A 16,269-nucleotide genomic window follows, 5' to 3' on the forward strand; every position below is an offset into this window, starting at 1 on the left:
TAATATAGCATTATCATTAATAATATCATTTATATTAATAGTAATTTAGGCTCAGAAATGTTACAATCAAGGTGATTTATATGTACATTACTAATACTAAAATAAAAATAAATCACTAAAATAATTCACATATGGTTATTTCTTACCATAACTCATAAGTTTGCATAACTCATAGTATAATAGGTCACACTGCTCTATTGGATTGAGATATGGTGACTGTGGAGGCCATTTGAGTACAGTGAACTCATTGTCATGTTTAAGAATCCAGTGAGAGATGATTCGCGCTTTATGACATGGTGCATTACCCTGCTGGAAGTAGCCATCAGAAGATGGGTACACTGTGGTCATAAAGGGACGGACATGATCAGCAATAATACTCAGGTAGGCTGTAGCGTTGGCATGATGCTCAACTGGTACTAATGGGCCAATAAAATATACCCCACTCCATTACACCACCAGCCTGAACTGCTGATACAAGGCAGGATGGATCCATGCATTTCATGTTGTTGATGCCTAATTCTGACCCAACCATCTGAATGTCGCAGCAGAAATCGAGACTCATCAGACTAGGCAACCTTTTCCAATCTTCTATTGTCTAATTTTGGTGAGCCTGTGTGAATTGTAGCCTCAGTTTCCTGTTCTTAGCTGACAGGAGTGGCACCCGGTGTGGTCTTCTGCTGCTGTAGCCCATCTGCCTCAAGGTTGGACATGTTGTGTGTTCAGAGATGCTCTTCTGCAGACCTCGGTTGTAACGAGTGGTTATTTGAGTTACTGTTGCCTTTCTATCAGCTCCAACCAGTCTGGCCATTCTCCTCTGACATCAACAAGGCATTTACGCCCACAGAACTGCCGCTCACTGGATATTTTCTGTTTATCAGACCATTCTCTGTAAACCCTAAAGATGGTTGTGCGTGAAAATCCCAGTAGATCAGCAGTTTCTGAAATACTCAGACCAGCCCATCTGGCAATAACAACCATGCCATGTTCAAAGTCACTTAAATCACCTTTCTTCTTGATGCTCGGTTTGAACAGCAGCAGATCGTCTTGACCATGTCTACATGCCTTGAGTTGTTGCCGTGTGATTGGCTGACTGGAAATTTGCGTTAACAAGCAGTTAGACAGGTGTACCTAATAAAGTGGCCGGTGAGTGTATATGTAGTCAGGACACAGTGGAAATGAACCAATCCAGCAAGACCTTCTTTTTCCCACATCTTTTTAATCACTGTAATGTAACTCGTCGGGCACTTAGATTCATCAGTTTTGAAAAGGCACTTCACATCGCTTTGCACGTTTTTAATCAAACTACAAGCTCAAAATATCATCCAGACATCCAACGTGATTAAATCTGGCCAACGAACACACCGATTCTCCAAATTGTGATGACTGAGCTTTTCTGAATACAGTGAAATCTGACACTGAACTTTAACATGTAAAGAAATCCGAGCATATAAAGCCTCTGAGACTGAGGGAAGACCTGAAAGCGAGCATCTTCTCATTACAGGTGTTATTGTCGGCCAGGTGGAGTTCTGCAGGTGTGGTTTCTAGGTGGCGCTGTTGCTCAGGGCAGTTTTCAGCTGGCGCAGCAGCATTGAGCCCATGACGCTTTTCTCAGTGTTTACTGTGATCTGAGCTTTAGGATCCTTCAGAGTCACTGAAACCAACACCAGAGATGAAGAGCTCACCGTCTTACCTGCAAACCTGCAAACACACACACAACACACACACACACACACACACACACACGCACACACGCACACACGCACACACGCACACACGCACACACACACACACACACACACACACACACACACACACACACACACACACACATACACACACACACAACAGATGAATCCCAACACTGCACTTGAGCACAAAAACACAAAACTGTTTCATTACTTTTTCTTTCTCTCTATCTTTCATCTTCTTTTAATATTTCATGTTCTTTAATTCTTTCTTTCCTTTTTTCATTCTTTCCTTCTTTCTTTCTTTCTTTCTTTCTTTCTTTCTTTCTTTCTCTTTCATTTGTTCCTTCTTCCCTTTACTTTCTCTCTTTCATTTCCTTCATTCCTTTTTTCAAAATTTTTCCCTTCTTTTCCTTTTCTTTCTCTTTCCTTTTCTCTCATTCTCATTCCTTCTTTCTCTTCCTTTTGTTCCGTGTTTCCTTTGCTCTCTCTCTCTTTCATTTCCTTCCTTCGTTCTTCCCTTATTCTTGGTTTCTTTCTCGTTCCATTTTTTTAATCTTCCTTTATTTTCCCCTTTTCCTTTTTTCTCTCCCTTTTGTTTCTCTCTCTATCTTGCATTTCTTCCCTTTCTTTCCTTTCCTTCCTCCCTTCCTTCTAATCATACTAATCATACTAGCAACTCTCTCTCTCTCTCATTTCCTTCTCCCTTCCTTCCTTTTCTTTTATAAATTTTTTTCCATCCTTTCTTTTCTCTCTTTCTCTTTATTTCCCTCTTTCTCTTCCTTTTGTTCCTTATTTCCTTTACTTTCTCTCTTTTTCTTTCATTTCCTTCCCCCCTTCTTTTCTACTTCCATTTCTTTCTTTCTTTCACTTCCTTTTGTTCCTTCTTCCCTTTACTTTCTCTCTCTTTCATTCCCTTTCTTTCAGTTCCTTAATTTTTTCCTTTCATTATTTCTTCTTCTTTCCCCTTTCTTTTCATTCTCTTTCTTTCCTTCTTTCTCTTGCTTTTGTTCCTTCTTTCCTTTATTCTCTTTCTTTCATTTTCTTCTTTTCTTTTTTCTTCCATCTTTCTTTCTTCCCCTTACTTTCTCTCTCTGTCTTTCATTTCATTTACTTCCTTTCTCCTTTCATTAATTTTTCCTTTCATTCATTTTTTCCCTTCTTGTCCTCTTTCCCCCTTTCCTTTTTTCCTTCTCTTTCTATTCTTCTTTTCCTAACGTTTGTTCTTTCTTTCCTTTACTCTCTCTCTCTCGCTTTCATTTCCTTCATTCTCTTTTTTGTTATTTTCTTTATTTTTCCCTTTCCCCTTTTTCTTTACTTTTTTCTCTTTCTTTTGTTCCTTCTTTCCTTTACTCTCTTTCTTTCATTTCCTTGCTCCCTTTTCTTTCTTTCTCTTTCTTTTATTCATTTTTTCGTTCGTTTTTCCTCTCGTTATTCTTTTTTTCTTTTTTTTCTCTCCTCTTTCTTTCTTTTCTTACTTCATTCTCTTCCTTATATTTTTTTCTTTCCTTTACTCTCTCTTTCAATTTCTTCCTCTGTTCTTTTCTTTTTTCCTCTCTCTTTCTTTCTTTTTCATTCCCTTTTTTCTTTGCCTTTTCATTTTATTCCTTTTCCCTTTCCCTTTCTTTTCCTTCTTTCTCTTCACTTTGTAAAAATAAATAAAATATTATAAATAACTATGTAATAAATATTATATTACATTACATAATATATTTTTAAATAAACAGTAAGATAAATATGTAAATTAACCTTTGTATAGATATATATTATATTATATATTTTTAAATAAACAGTGTAAGATAAATATGCAAATTAACCTTTGTATAGATATATATTATATAATATATTTTTAAATAAACAGTGTAAGATAAATATGCAAATTAACCTTTGTATAGATATTATATTACATTACATTATATTATACTATATTATATTTAAATAGTGTAAAGTAAATAAGCAAATTAACCCTTGTATAGATTTATTATCTCATAATGCTATGTTGCAAAAGTATTTATTTATATATACCAGTGTTTAAAAACACAATATTGATGCAAAACAAACATTAATGAGGTTTGTATTGAAATATGCACCATACACATTCAGAGATGGGGGAGTGAAGGGGGATAAGTGAGTGCGGGTGTGTGTGTGTGTATTGAACAGGCATGGCAGTCTATTATTTGGTCTGATTAAGCAGCTATTAGGGGCCAAGGGACACACTGCTGTCAGTCACACACGCACACGCATACGCACACGCACAGCTATTACACTACAGAATGGTTTGAGGCAGATTCAGCAATATCATCACCATTACAGTGAATGAATGTCTGACAGCCACGTTTCTGTATTAAAGCAGCCAAATGATTGCGATGATTTAATTACATTAATTATTATTTCATTGCTGAATCATTTTGCTTTGACATATGGCAATTGTGGAGCAAAGAATGCTTAGACATCATTAATGGAGAGAGTATGTTTGACTCATATAATGATTTCTGAAGGATACACACATGTATGCACGGTCATTTTAAATTACATCCAAAATAAAAGTTTGTTTTGACATAAGTGTGTGGATTATATATATTTATTATGTATATGTGATTAGGCCTGTCACAATAATCAATATATCGACTTATCGCACACATGGACATGACGTCAATCATTTTTAGTGATGCAATATACATCGCCCATACATAAAACCAATTCTAGCAACATTTTAGCTGATTGCGCAACCTCTCTCTATAGGAAGTGTCAGTATGGTTAAAAATAAACACTATAGTATTTACTATAAATGACTTTAGTATATTTTCATGTGGGTGTCACAACTGAAAATAGATCTGAAAGCAGATATCGCAGCCCCTTTTTTGTTAACATTTATTATTATGTATTTAGGATAGCGTTTTCACATTCTGATTCCAATGCCTCATTATTAAATTGTTAAAATGACTATAATTAAATGAAATATATTCTTAAGAATAAAATGTGTTCTTCGAAAGAGTGTACTTACATTATAGTGCTATTATATTTTCATTCTGGCATTACATAATGAGCAATAATAATATTGTTAATTAAACAATAATATTGCAATAATAATATATAAATATTACAATATATTTTGGTGCAATATATCGTACGACAAAAAATAGATATCGTGACGGGCCTAACTGTTATACAAACATATGCATAGAAACAAAACTATACAAAACTATTTTGTTACATATTACCATAATAATAATATCATCATAATATATCAATAGAATAAATGTATCACATACATGTATATTTTATATCTCAATATAAATAAAATTTTTCTCAAAATATATACATGCATGTATTTATATATACATAATAAATACACACAGTAATAAACACATATATTAAGTGAAAACAAACTTTGATTTTTGACTGCGATTAATCGCGATTGATTTTTTGCCCAGCACTAATCTAGATATCGACCGAAATCTAATATTTTCATGAAAATAACAACACAAAAAACAAGCAAAATATTATTAAAAATGAAAAATAAGAAGCCTCCATGATCCCACAGTAAATACATAAAACTATGAAAATCAATAATTACTCTCCATAGACATCCACGGGTATTTACAAACATTAAAAAGTGATGTTCTGCTAATAATCTGTATTTCATTTTCATTTACATAACATGAGAGAATTTAGCTTGCAACAATACAAAATAAATCAAATAATCCAACCTAAGCACCCAATAGCTCAATGGTTCGGTTATGCAAGAAAACTGCAATCGTTAAGTGCGTGACGTGTTCAGCATCTCACACTTTTTAACGATTGAATAAGTGCATCATCCAGGAATTTAAAGCGCACATATTATTTTTGAGAATTGTTCGGATTTTCTATGTGACTGCACCATTTATACTATACAATTTGCAATGAATTTAAGTAGTTGATGACCTGCTTTCTGGATGTTCTAATCACACCGGTGTGATTGTACATGTGAAAAGGTTAATCAGATCATTAGAATCAAGCAAATTAGGAATTCCCAGTGTTGTCAAAGCAGGGTGAATCCACCTTTAGCTACTACTCCCCCTGCTGGTGGAACCAGCTTTCAGAATTAATCAGATGTGCTCCAACATGTGGCGCATTTAGACCTAAAACACATCTGTGCCTTTACTGAATGAGCAATGTACTACGTCCCACAGATCACGCTATTATGTCTTTCTTTTCTTATTCATTCCTTTAAAACCTGTTGTGAGACATTTTAATCTGTTTTATTCTTTGCTATTTTTATGCTGGTAGCTTAAAGATGCCTCTTATATGCAGAATGAAGCCACATGAATTGCTCAGGTGAGATTTTCTCACAGACTTCAACAGAGTGTAAAAATCTTGACGGTTCTGTGAGTCTCGTCTATCAAATCTGATCTTTAATTTGTATTTTCTATTGGATTCAAGTGAGGTGATTGGCTGGGCCATTCTACAGCTTGATTTTCTTTCTCTGAAAGCATTTGAAAGTTTACTTAGCTGTGTTTTGGATCATTGTCTTATTGAAATGTCCACTCTGGTTTCATCTTTATCATCCTGCTTATGTAGATGTTGGACTAAAGCAGCTAATATTCATCTACAATGAGGAAGTGCAGAGAGTTACTGAATAACTTCTGAGAGATTTCAGCTGCTGTCTAGGCTCTCATTGCCTTTCTACACCTCCCTTTCTTCATGTGTTTACTACTTTTTCCCTGTCTCATTTAATTTTAATACATATAACTTAATTTGTAAACTAATTATATTTGTTTTCTTTTCATATATGGATTTTTGGTTGTTTTCAACATCTGGTGAAACTTTCAAGTCAACAGCACCTCTAGAAATATGTTTTTTGAGAAAAATGGTAACGTGTTAAATACTTATTTCCCTCGTAAAAAGTCGCCACTATAAACAACGAACAAACTATACAATTTATAATGCAAAATGAACAAAAAAATTCTTAAACGTCCAGTACTGCCAATGCAGTGTGCTTCAGTAATGGGCTACTTAGCAAAGCTAACTCTGGAAACGTCCCAGTCTAAAAACACTAGTAAAGGAAGCCCAAATGGCTCCTCTGACAGCAGAGACACGACCTCGTCCGCCCTCCGTGCCCTTGATCCTCCCTCCTGTCTGTCCATCCATCCTCCAAACCCACGTGCCCGATTCACCGCCATCTGCCTCCTATTTACACAGCCTATTATACAACAATCAGCCGTTTAGCACACAGCCTCACACGCCGGGACCCCATTTAGCACAGAGAGACACACAGACCCCTGGTCCCACCATGAGGCCCCTTCACTCCCAGAGCCTCCGTCTCGCACACAATGAGCACCGTTTTCAGACGTGACAGAATGAGGCGGACGAGATAACTGCTAACCAAATGGAGACCGTCTGATGGTCAGAACTGATCTACGCTAATAGACTGAGTTAGACAGAACTATTGAGAAAAGATAGACAGAACAGTAACAAAGAGATAGAACGCTACATTGATAAAATATAACTAAATAGATAGATGATGGGATAGATGGACTGTTACTTGGACAGACAGACAGACAGACAGACAGACAGACGGTCTAATGATAGACAGACAGACAGACAGACAGACAGACAGACAGACAGACAGACAGACAGACAGACAGACAGACAGACAGACAGACAGACAGACAGATAGATAGATAGATAGATAGATAGATAGATAGATAGATAGATAGATAGATAGACAGATAGAACAATTTGATGAATAATTGATGTACAATGATTGGATGGATGGAACAACAGATGGAAGAATGGATGGATGGATAGATGGATGGATGGAACAACAGATAGATGGAAAAAATGACGAATGGATGGACCAAATGACAGATAGACGGAACGACGTACGGATGGATGGACAGAATGATGGATGGACAGAATGACGGATGGATGGATGGAACTACAAATGGATGGAATGCTGGATAGATGGATGGATGCAACAACAGATGGATGGATGGATGGAACTACAAATGGATGGAATGCTGGATAGATGGATGGATGCAACAACAGATGGATGGATGGATCGAACAACTGATGGAATGATGGAGGGATGGAATGACGGATGGATGGACGGAACGATGGATGGATGGATGGATGGAATGGCAAATGGAGGAACCGATGGATTAATGGAAGAATGCAACAACAGATGGATGGATGGAACAACTGATGGATGAATGGAACAACGGATGGATGGAAGGATGGAACAACGGATGGATGGATTGATGGATGGAACAACGAATGGATGGATGGATGGATGGATGGATGGATGGAACAACAGAAGGATGGATGGGTGGAACAACAGATGGATGGATGAAACAACGGATGAATGGATAGAACGAAGGATGGATGGAACGACAAATGAATGGGGGAAACGATGGATGGATGGACGAAACAACAGATGGATGAATGGAATTAATGATGGAACAACAAAATGATTGATAGATTGAATGATTGATTGATGAATGTTCGATGGAATGAACAACAGATCCATAGATCAAAAGATGGATGGATGGAACAACAGATGGATGGGTGGATGAATGGATGGATGAAATGACAGACAGTTGGATGGAACAACAGATAGATGGACGAAACGACGGATGGATGGAACGATGGATGAATGGAATGACAGATGGATGGATGATGGATGGACAAATGTATGGAATTGGTAGATAGAATGATTAACTGATGAATGTTCAATGGAATGAAAGATAGATCCATAAATCGAAAAATGGATGAATGGAGGAATTAAAGATAAATGTTTGATGGAATGAAAGATGGATCGAAAAATGGATGGATGGATGGATGGATCAAGTTCATTCTAACTCTCTGTGCTGGTGACACTTTGATCTCTAAGTCCCGGTGGCTCTACTAACGGAGTCAGTTTATAAAAGTCTTATTTACACACGCACTTAACACAGCCCCGAGGCACAGAATGTGTGTGTGCGTGTGTGTGTGTGTGTGTGTGTGTTAAGCCAAAGCCACTTGATCCACAGGATTTCAGCTGCTTCCAAACTAACATACTCAAATACAGACACAAACAGAAAATTTGTGGCATAATAAGAGCTGCGGGTCCTGATACTGGTCAGTCATCCAGTTGAACTCTCTCTATCAATCTGTCCCTCATTCTCACATAAAATAAACATACACACAGCACCTCTACCCCGGGTGTGTGTGTGTTGTAAATGTGTGGATGGGGCTCTAAATGGGTCATTGGTATTCTGGTCTGTCACCACTGGGCCTCTGAACTGGATTAATTGAGGCTGTGGGAAGAAAAGCAAAGCAGAGGCCTGGCTCTGGCCAGAAGAACCACTATCGATCCACACACAAACACACACACACAGATGAACACTTGCTCTTAATCAGAGACAGACAGACAGACAGAGAGACTAAATGACTGTCGCCTCTTTATTCAGCCTTAAAGACTCGACTGCTGAGATTCCTGTTCACGCGCAACAGTTATCATTCACTTTCACTCATCTAAACTGGGATAGAAACATCAGGTTAGTTGCTTTATTAGCCGATATTTCACAGATAAAAGGTCTACTTAGATAAATATATAATAAATAAATGACAGGCATTAAAAAAAGAAATCATCAAATTGCTTATTAAAAACGAGCTGAAACGACACAATTATTGAGACTTCATTGGGACAACTTATTTATTATGTTCAATCTACTTAAATTTGTAAAAACAAATAAGTTCACCTAAAGGTGCAGTAGGTGATCCAAAATGCTAACCGTTAGCATAATAGCTTTGGAAACTCAGTCCCTCCCCTGCCGTCCAAAGCACACGCCTCCTGAAATCACGAACGCGCACCTTAAACATGACAGTAGACTACCCACTAGATCAGGCGTGCCCAAACTTTTTCTCATGAAGGGCCAAAAACCAAACTTGATTGAGGCTAGTGGGCCAAATGTAAATATAATTGCCTTGGATAATTTCTTAATTTATTTAATAAATTATTTAAAAAAACTTTGCTTCATATTAACAATGGATTTTTTTTACATTGTTTTGTTTTTACTGTAATAAGTTCATTATACAATCTCATTTATAACAGAATTACAGTATTTATTGCCTTGATTGGCCAAATCAAAGCTTACAATGGGTAAACTTTGGGCATCTCTGCACTGGATCATGTCTTTCGCCAGTTAGAAAACTTTACAGTACTTTATAATAATACAATTATGAACGAAAAACTGTATTATATCTAGTAGTTTTCAGTTGTGTGGCAAGCAAATCTTGTCATAATGTGCAATATTTAATGCATACAAGGATCGCTGGTCTCACTCTCTCACGCTCTTTGTCCTAAAGTGACTATGGTGCTTGGCCGTTGGGGTGCAGGACTAAGGCATCCTTATATGCTATTTCTGACCGAATATTCAGAGTAGCATGGTAAACAATATAGGGAGCGTGTCATTGTTCAAAAATGAACCACCAACTATTCCAATTATTTCAGCCAGATAGGCTTAGTGCTTCCGGTAAACTGTCTTTCCATTATGAAATTGCCACGTTTAAGGTCTGATTTTTAAAAAAATGAGTGATCTTCACTGCCTGATAAATATACGATATAAAGTGGGTCTCAAACCAGACAAGAAGCACTGCATTACCTTACACCCCCCATGTCTTTAAAATATGACAGTTTATTTTACCCCAGTATTTTCAATGGAGTTTTTGCGCTCGCCTGATAATCCTGACATGGTATTTCATCTTTTTTTAAGCTTGAACAACTAAATGAATGCTTAAGTCTCATACCTATCAAGCCTCCCGGGATTCTCCCATATTTTACAGTTCTATATCCCGCTATCATCCCGTAAAAGTATTTTCCTGTATTTCTCCTGTATTTTCAGTCTTTCTTTGAAGGGTGGCAAATAAACATTAAGGAGCCAATCCTCCCTATACGCAACCCACACCGCCGAACCACCAGGGGCCGCCCCTTGCTCTTAAATGTGAGTTCTGTAAATCTGTTCCATGCTTTCGCTTTGTTTAGGCATGAAAACACTTTGAAATAAATATAAAAACGCGGGATTCCCTATCCTTTGCATTACAGGAGCCGTCTCCCTTCATATGCAATCTTCAAAACAGTCATGTAGCGGTGCGTGACTGTCAGCTGACGCGCTCCATAGCGATCAATAGACGCTGTTTCCCAGACAGATTCTGTACACGCAATTTAAAACAGAGCGAAAGTCAGGGATTTGGGTGCGTATTTGAACAGACATATACACATAATAAATAATAATAATATCTAAAGAAATCGGTCTTGATGGTTTTTTTTACAAACACAACTAATCTAGTCCTAAATGAGCACAAAAAGTTAGGAAAGCAATCGAAAGCTTTCATTATAACGTTAGATCTGTGCATTTTTAAAGTGACACCTGTTATTTAATGTAATGAACAGAAAAAAAATCTAAATAAATTAGAGATTCAATTATTGCTATTTAATCAGAATGTGTAAGTTATACAGTGAAGAAACGGCTAATGAGATTTGATAGCTTGATTCTATTTCATTATAATAGCTATTGATTTTAATAAGCTGAACTGTTTGCTAATGGATTTGCTGCTAATGTATACTATTTCATTTTTCTTTTCTAAATAATAATAATAAAACATAGTACTGACCATTGAACTGTTTATTTACAATGAAACAGCTCCAAATGAACATATTTAGTAATTTAGGGATTTTTTAAAGGGGTGGGGGGTTGACGGGGGAGAGATCCCGTATTATGTTAAGTCTATTTAACTGAATGTATTGTAATTACATTACAACATCGATGCTGTAAAAGGGACCTTATGAAATTGAAAATAATCACATTAAGCTTTCACCAGAGGTTTATCATTGGCTGTAAAACACTGTGCATGTACCCCATTAGTCTAATGTAAAACAGAAATCTTTTTTACTTCCAAACTGAAAGCTACTCATTTATGTAAGACTGACCCTTACTGACCTTCACTGACCCTTATTAGTGGACTATCACAGACTTAAATCTGCTATTTCCATTCCGTTTACAACATGTCCCATTTCTTAAACTCTGAAAGCCATCGCTCTGCACTGCATGCACCATATGGTAAAGCCTCGTGCTTCTACTCCACCATGTCCTCCAGTCTGCAGAGAAGGCTTTAGCTATCAATTGCCAAATGTCCGTGCCAAGTATGTTTGTGTGTCTGTTTTAAGAGTCCTCTGTCCTAATAGAGGTTAATGCGAGTGACCAGATGACCAGCTGTCCCTCTCTAACATGAAGGACAAGCGCCTCTGAAACAAACTCCACTCGCACAGCTGCTAACTAACTAGCACACAGAGGAACTAAACAGTATACAGTGCTCAGCATAAATGAGTTCGCCGCATTTTGAAAATGAATATTTATTTTATTCTCTGTGTATATAGGTGATATATTTTGGTTCATTTGAACAAAACAGATTTATTAAATGGATATATTTATTAAAATTATATTTTAGTCACCGAACATCTTTAGGAATAGAAAGATAATACATTTAAAATCATGTGAAACATTGGGAAAAACAACTAGAAACTACAAAATTTCATACAAAAATTGTACACATTTTTCTGTTTCTCCTGAATTTTTGTTTTATTTAATATTTTTCCCTAACATATAAATTTGGGTGTACTAATTTTGCACTGTTATCATGTTATTTTGTTAGATTAGCTCCAGATTTGGCTTCAGTACAGATTAATCTAATGTATATGCACAAATATAATATTGTATAGCTTCCTCTTGAAAATATTCATTTAAATGAGAGATTTGTGAGGGCAATGTTGAGCACTGTAGATGAAATATGAACTAAATAGCAGGAGAGCAGAGGGACACGGAGATATAACATCGCTGTTCAAAAGCAAATTGTGTAAGGCAGAAATAAAAGAACTACAAGGTACAAACAAGACAGAGCTTTGATGTATCCCAAGAGTTTCCCAAATCCACCTCTTGGCCTGATATGTATACATTTGGGTTTTTCAAAATTCATGTGCTACTTTGTTTTAAAAAAGTGAATGTAAATATTTGTTCTTCTAATGTCATTGTTGTTCTCATAAATGCACCAATGGGGTATATGCCGAAACATGCTAATAGGACTTTTAATTTGCCAGTAACCTGGATTAATCGTTTCCGGTGAGTTGTATGCCAATGCAAAATCGGCGCGTTTAAGGTCTGTTTTCTTTAAAAATCAGCGATCTCCACTGGCTAAGTGATATCTGCCATGTCTTTATAATATGAGCATTTATTTTACCCCAGTATATTCAATGGAGCTTCTGCGCTAGCCAGCCGATTCTGACGGGCGCCTGCGAGCAAACGGCTTTTTCTCTCGTTTTACGCTTGAACAACTAAATGAATGTCAAAGTCTGTTTAACTGATTGTGTTTGAATTACATTACAACATCCATGTTGTAAAAAGAACCGTATAAAATAGAAAAAACCCAATAACAGGTCACCGGAGGTTTATCAGTATGGGAAACACAATAGCTCAGCATATACCCTATTGACAGATTTTTCTTTAACCTATAAACATGTTGTTGTGGGGTTTTATAATAAAGGAAAACACTTCCATAATTCATCTTTTTGCATAAACCTCATTTTATTTATTGGAAAGTTTTTTATACACAAATGCAAATATACTGTAAGTATAATGTAAGCCAAATTTTTTATTTTTTAAACGAGAACTGATACTTTATTTAAAAACCATCACAGACTCTCACAACAAGAAAGCTATTAAAACTTATAAAACATGTGCTTTATTTAATATTCTGCAATAATTTGTTTTATGTCATGTGCCCTCAAGTATTTTCCCTTTTTTTTGTTTGTTTCATTTTCTGTCTCGTTGTCTTTGTGCTTTATCGATATTATATTTGTTATAAAATTCTTATAATTCTCTTGTCCCAAAAAGTAATATTTCTATTGATTGTACCATATTTCTTTTAGTTCTGTATTTGTTGTAATGCACTGTTATTATTGCAATAAAAAAAAAAAAAATACCTTATTGACAACGATTACAAAATGTTTGCGGAACATCCATCAATCACATCAAGAAGTCTACATTTCTAATTGTTGTACATGTTTTCTAATTCATTACTTGTATCCATTTGAATTATTCTTAATTTATTAATCAGCTGCCAAAAAGTCTTTATTACTACATAACTCATTATTATGTGAACATAATATAAATTACATATAATGTTATTTATAATATAACATGCATGTTTTATATGCATAAAATGTCTATAAAAGTCACATTTTTAAATTCTCATAATCTGTACATCCATGTTTTTGTTAGCAAAAAAGTTTATTTGCCAAGTTCATTACATATAAAGTTACTTATAATATAAAATGCATGTTTTATATGCATAAAATACATAAAATGGGTATAAAAGGCAAAAGTAATCTAATGTATATGCACAAATATAATATTGTAAAGTTTCCTATTGAAAATATTCATTTAAATGAGAGATTTGTGAGGGGTGTACTCATATATGTTGCGCACTGTTGATGAAATTTGACTTAAATGAAACAGAGCAGAGGAGCGAGGAGATATAACATCGTTGTTAATAAAAGAACTAAAAGGGGCCCAAGACAAAGCCTTGATGCATCCCAAGAATTATTTTTTAAAATTCTCGATCCACCTGTTGGCCTGATATGTATACATTTGTGCTACTTTGTTATAAAAAAGCGAACGTAAATATTTGTTCTTCTTATATTGGTTCTGTTCTTCATGCATAAAAGCACCATTTGACAACTATTACAAAATGTTTGCAGAGCATCCATCAATTACATCAAGAAATCTACATTTCTAATTGTTGTACATGTTTTTTGATTCATTCAATTAAATTATTCAATTTATTAATCAGCTGACAAAACATCTCAATAACTGCATAACACATTATTAATGTAAACATAACATAGATTACATATAATATTATATATAAAAATACATGCATGTTATATGCATAAAATACTTAAAATGGGAATAAGTCACATTTTTAGCACTGTTCTAATTCTCATAATCTGCACATCCCTGTTTTTTGGTTAGATTTTTTTTTTATTTGGCTAGTTCAGTACATATTATCAATAATGTAACATACATTGCTTTAATTCTCATAATCTGTCCATCCCTGATTTTTGTTTGCCAAAATTTTTTATTTTGTGTAGTTCGTTACATGTATTATTTATAATATAACATGCATGTTTTTAACATTGTTTCAATTCTTATAATCAGTACATCCCTGTTTTTTGTTGGCAAAAAACTTTATTTTTCCATTACATATGCTATTTACAATATAACATGCATGTTATGTGTGCATAAAATAAGTTAAATAAAAGTCTCATTAAGCATTGTTCTCATAATCTGTACATTCCTGTTCATTGTTATAATTCATTACATATGTTATTTATCATTTAACATGCAAGTTTTATATGCATTAAATGGGTATAAAAGCTATATTTTTAGCTTTGTTACAATTCTCATAATCTGTACATTTTTTTTTGTTAGCACTGTTATTGGCCTAATTTATTACATATCATGTTGTTTATAATATGAAATACATGTTTTAAATGTATAAAATACATAAACTTGGTAAAAGTCACATTTTTTGTATGGTTCCAATTCTCATAATCTGTACATGCCTGTTTTTTGTTAGCAATTTTTTTTATTTTGTCAAGTTCATTACATAGAACCTTATTTAAATAACACGTTTTACATGCATAAAATACATAAAATGGGTGTAAAAGTCAAATTTTCAGCACTGCTCCAATTATCATAATCTGTAAATCCATAATGGTAAAATGTTATAAAAAATATTATATAAAAATATATTAAAAACATATATAAAACGTTATTTGCCTAGTTTATTACAAATAAATGTTAGTTATAATATAACATGCATGTTAAATATGCATAAAATACGTAAAACGGGTATAAAAGTCACATTTTTTGCAATGTTCTTCTCATCTCCATCCCTGTTTTTTTTAGTAAAAACAATTTATTTTGCCGACTTCATTATATTTGTTATTTATAATATTACATGCATGTTATATGTGGATAAATGTGTAAAATGGGTGTAAAAGTCACATTTTTAGCATTGTGTTAAAACTCATAATCTGTACATCCCTGTTTTTTGTTACCAAAAACAGTTATTTGCCTTGTTCATTACATATAATGTTACTTATAATATAATATACTTGTGATATATAGAGAAAATGGGTATAAAATTTATATTTTTAGCATTGTTCCAATTCTCATAATCTGCATATCCCTGTTTGTTGTTAGCAAAAATGGTTATTTGCCTAGTTCATTACATATAATGTTATTTATAATGTAACATGCATGTTTTAAATGCATAAAATACAACAAAAATGGCTATAAAAGTTGTTCCAATTCTCATAATCTGCACAGCCCTGTTGTAACATCTTATTTGTGATCCACACTGTTTTTTCATCTATTTTTATAACTTATATTACTATATCATATTATATTACTATCATCATTTATTATTATTATTTGTTAAAGTTTAATATTATATATGTGTAATATGTATATGTATAATATTATATATCTATAGGTATGTG

At 34.5% G+C, this 16,269-nt stretch overlaps 1 protein-coding gene across 2 annotated transcripts in view; it reads right to left on the minus strand.

Annotated features, from left to right (window-relative positions):
* Nucleotides 1-1,196: 1,196 nt before the first annotated feature.
* Nucleotides 1,197-16,269, minus strand: part of ap3b1a (adaptor related protein complex 3 subunit beta 1a) — a 117,144-nt gene continuing 102,071 nt past the window's right edge. For both annotated transcript variants that reach the window (XM_056445931.1, XM_056445930.1), the window contains exon 21: nt 1,197-1,698. In XM_056445931.1, coding sequence (XP_056301906.1) covers nt 1,542-1,698 — 157 coding nt within the window. In that variant the 3' untranslated portion in view covers nt 1,197-1,541. The remainder of the gene's footprint in view (nt 1,699-16,269) is intronic.

This window comes from Danio aesculapii, chromosome 21 (assembly GCF_903798145.1).
Source record: "Danio aesculapii chromosome 21, fDanAes4.1, whole genome shotgun sequence".
Classification (NCBI taxonomy): Eukaryota; Metazoa; Chordata; class Actinopteri; order Cypriniformes; family Danionidae; genus Danio; species Danio aesculapii.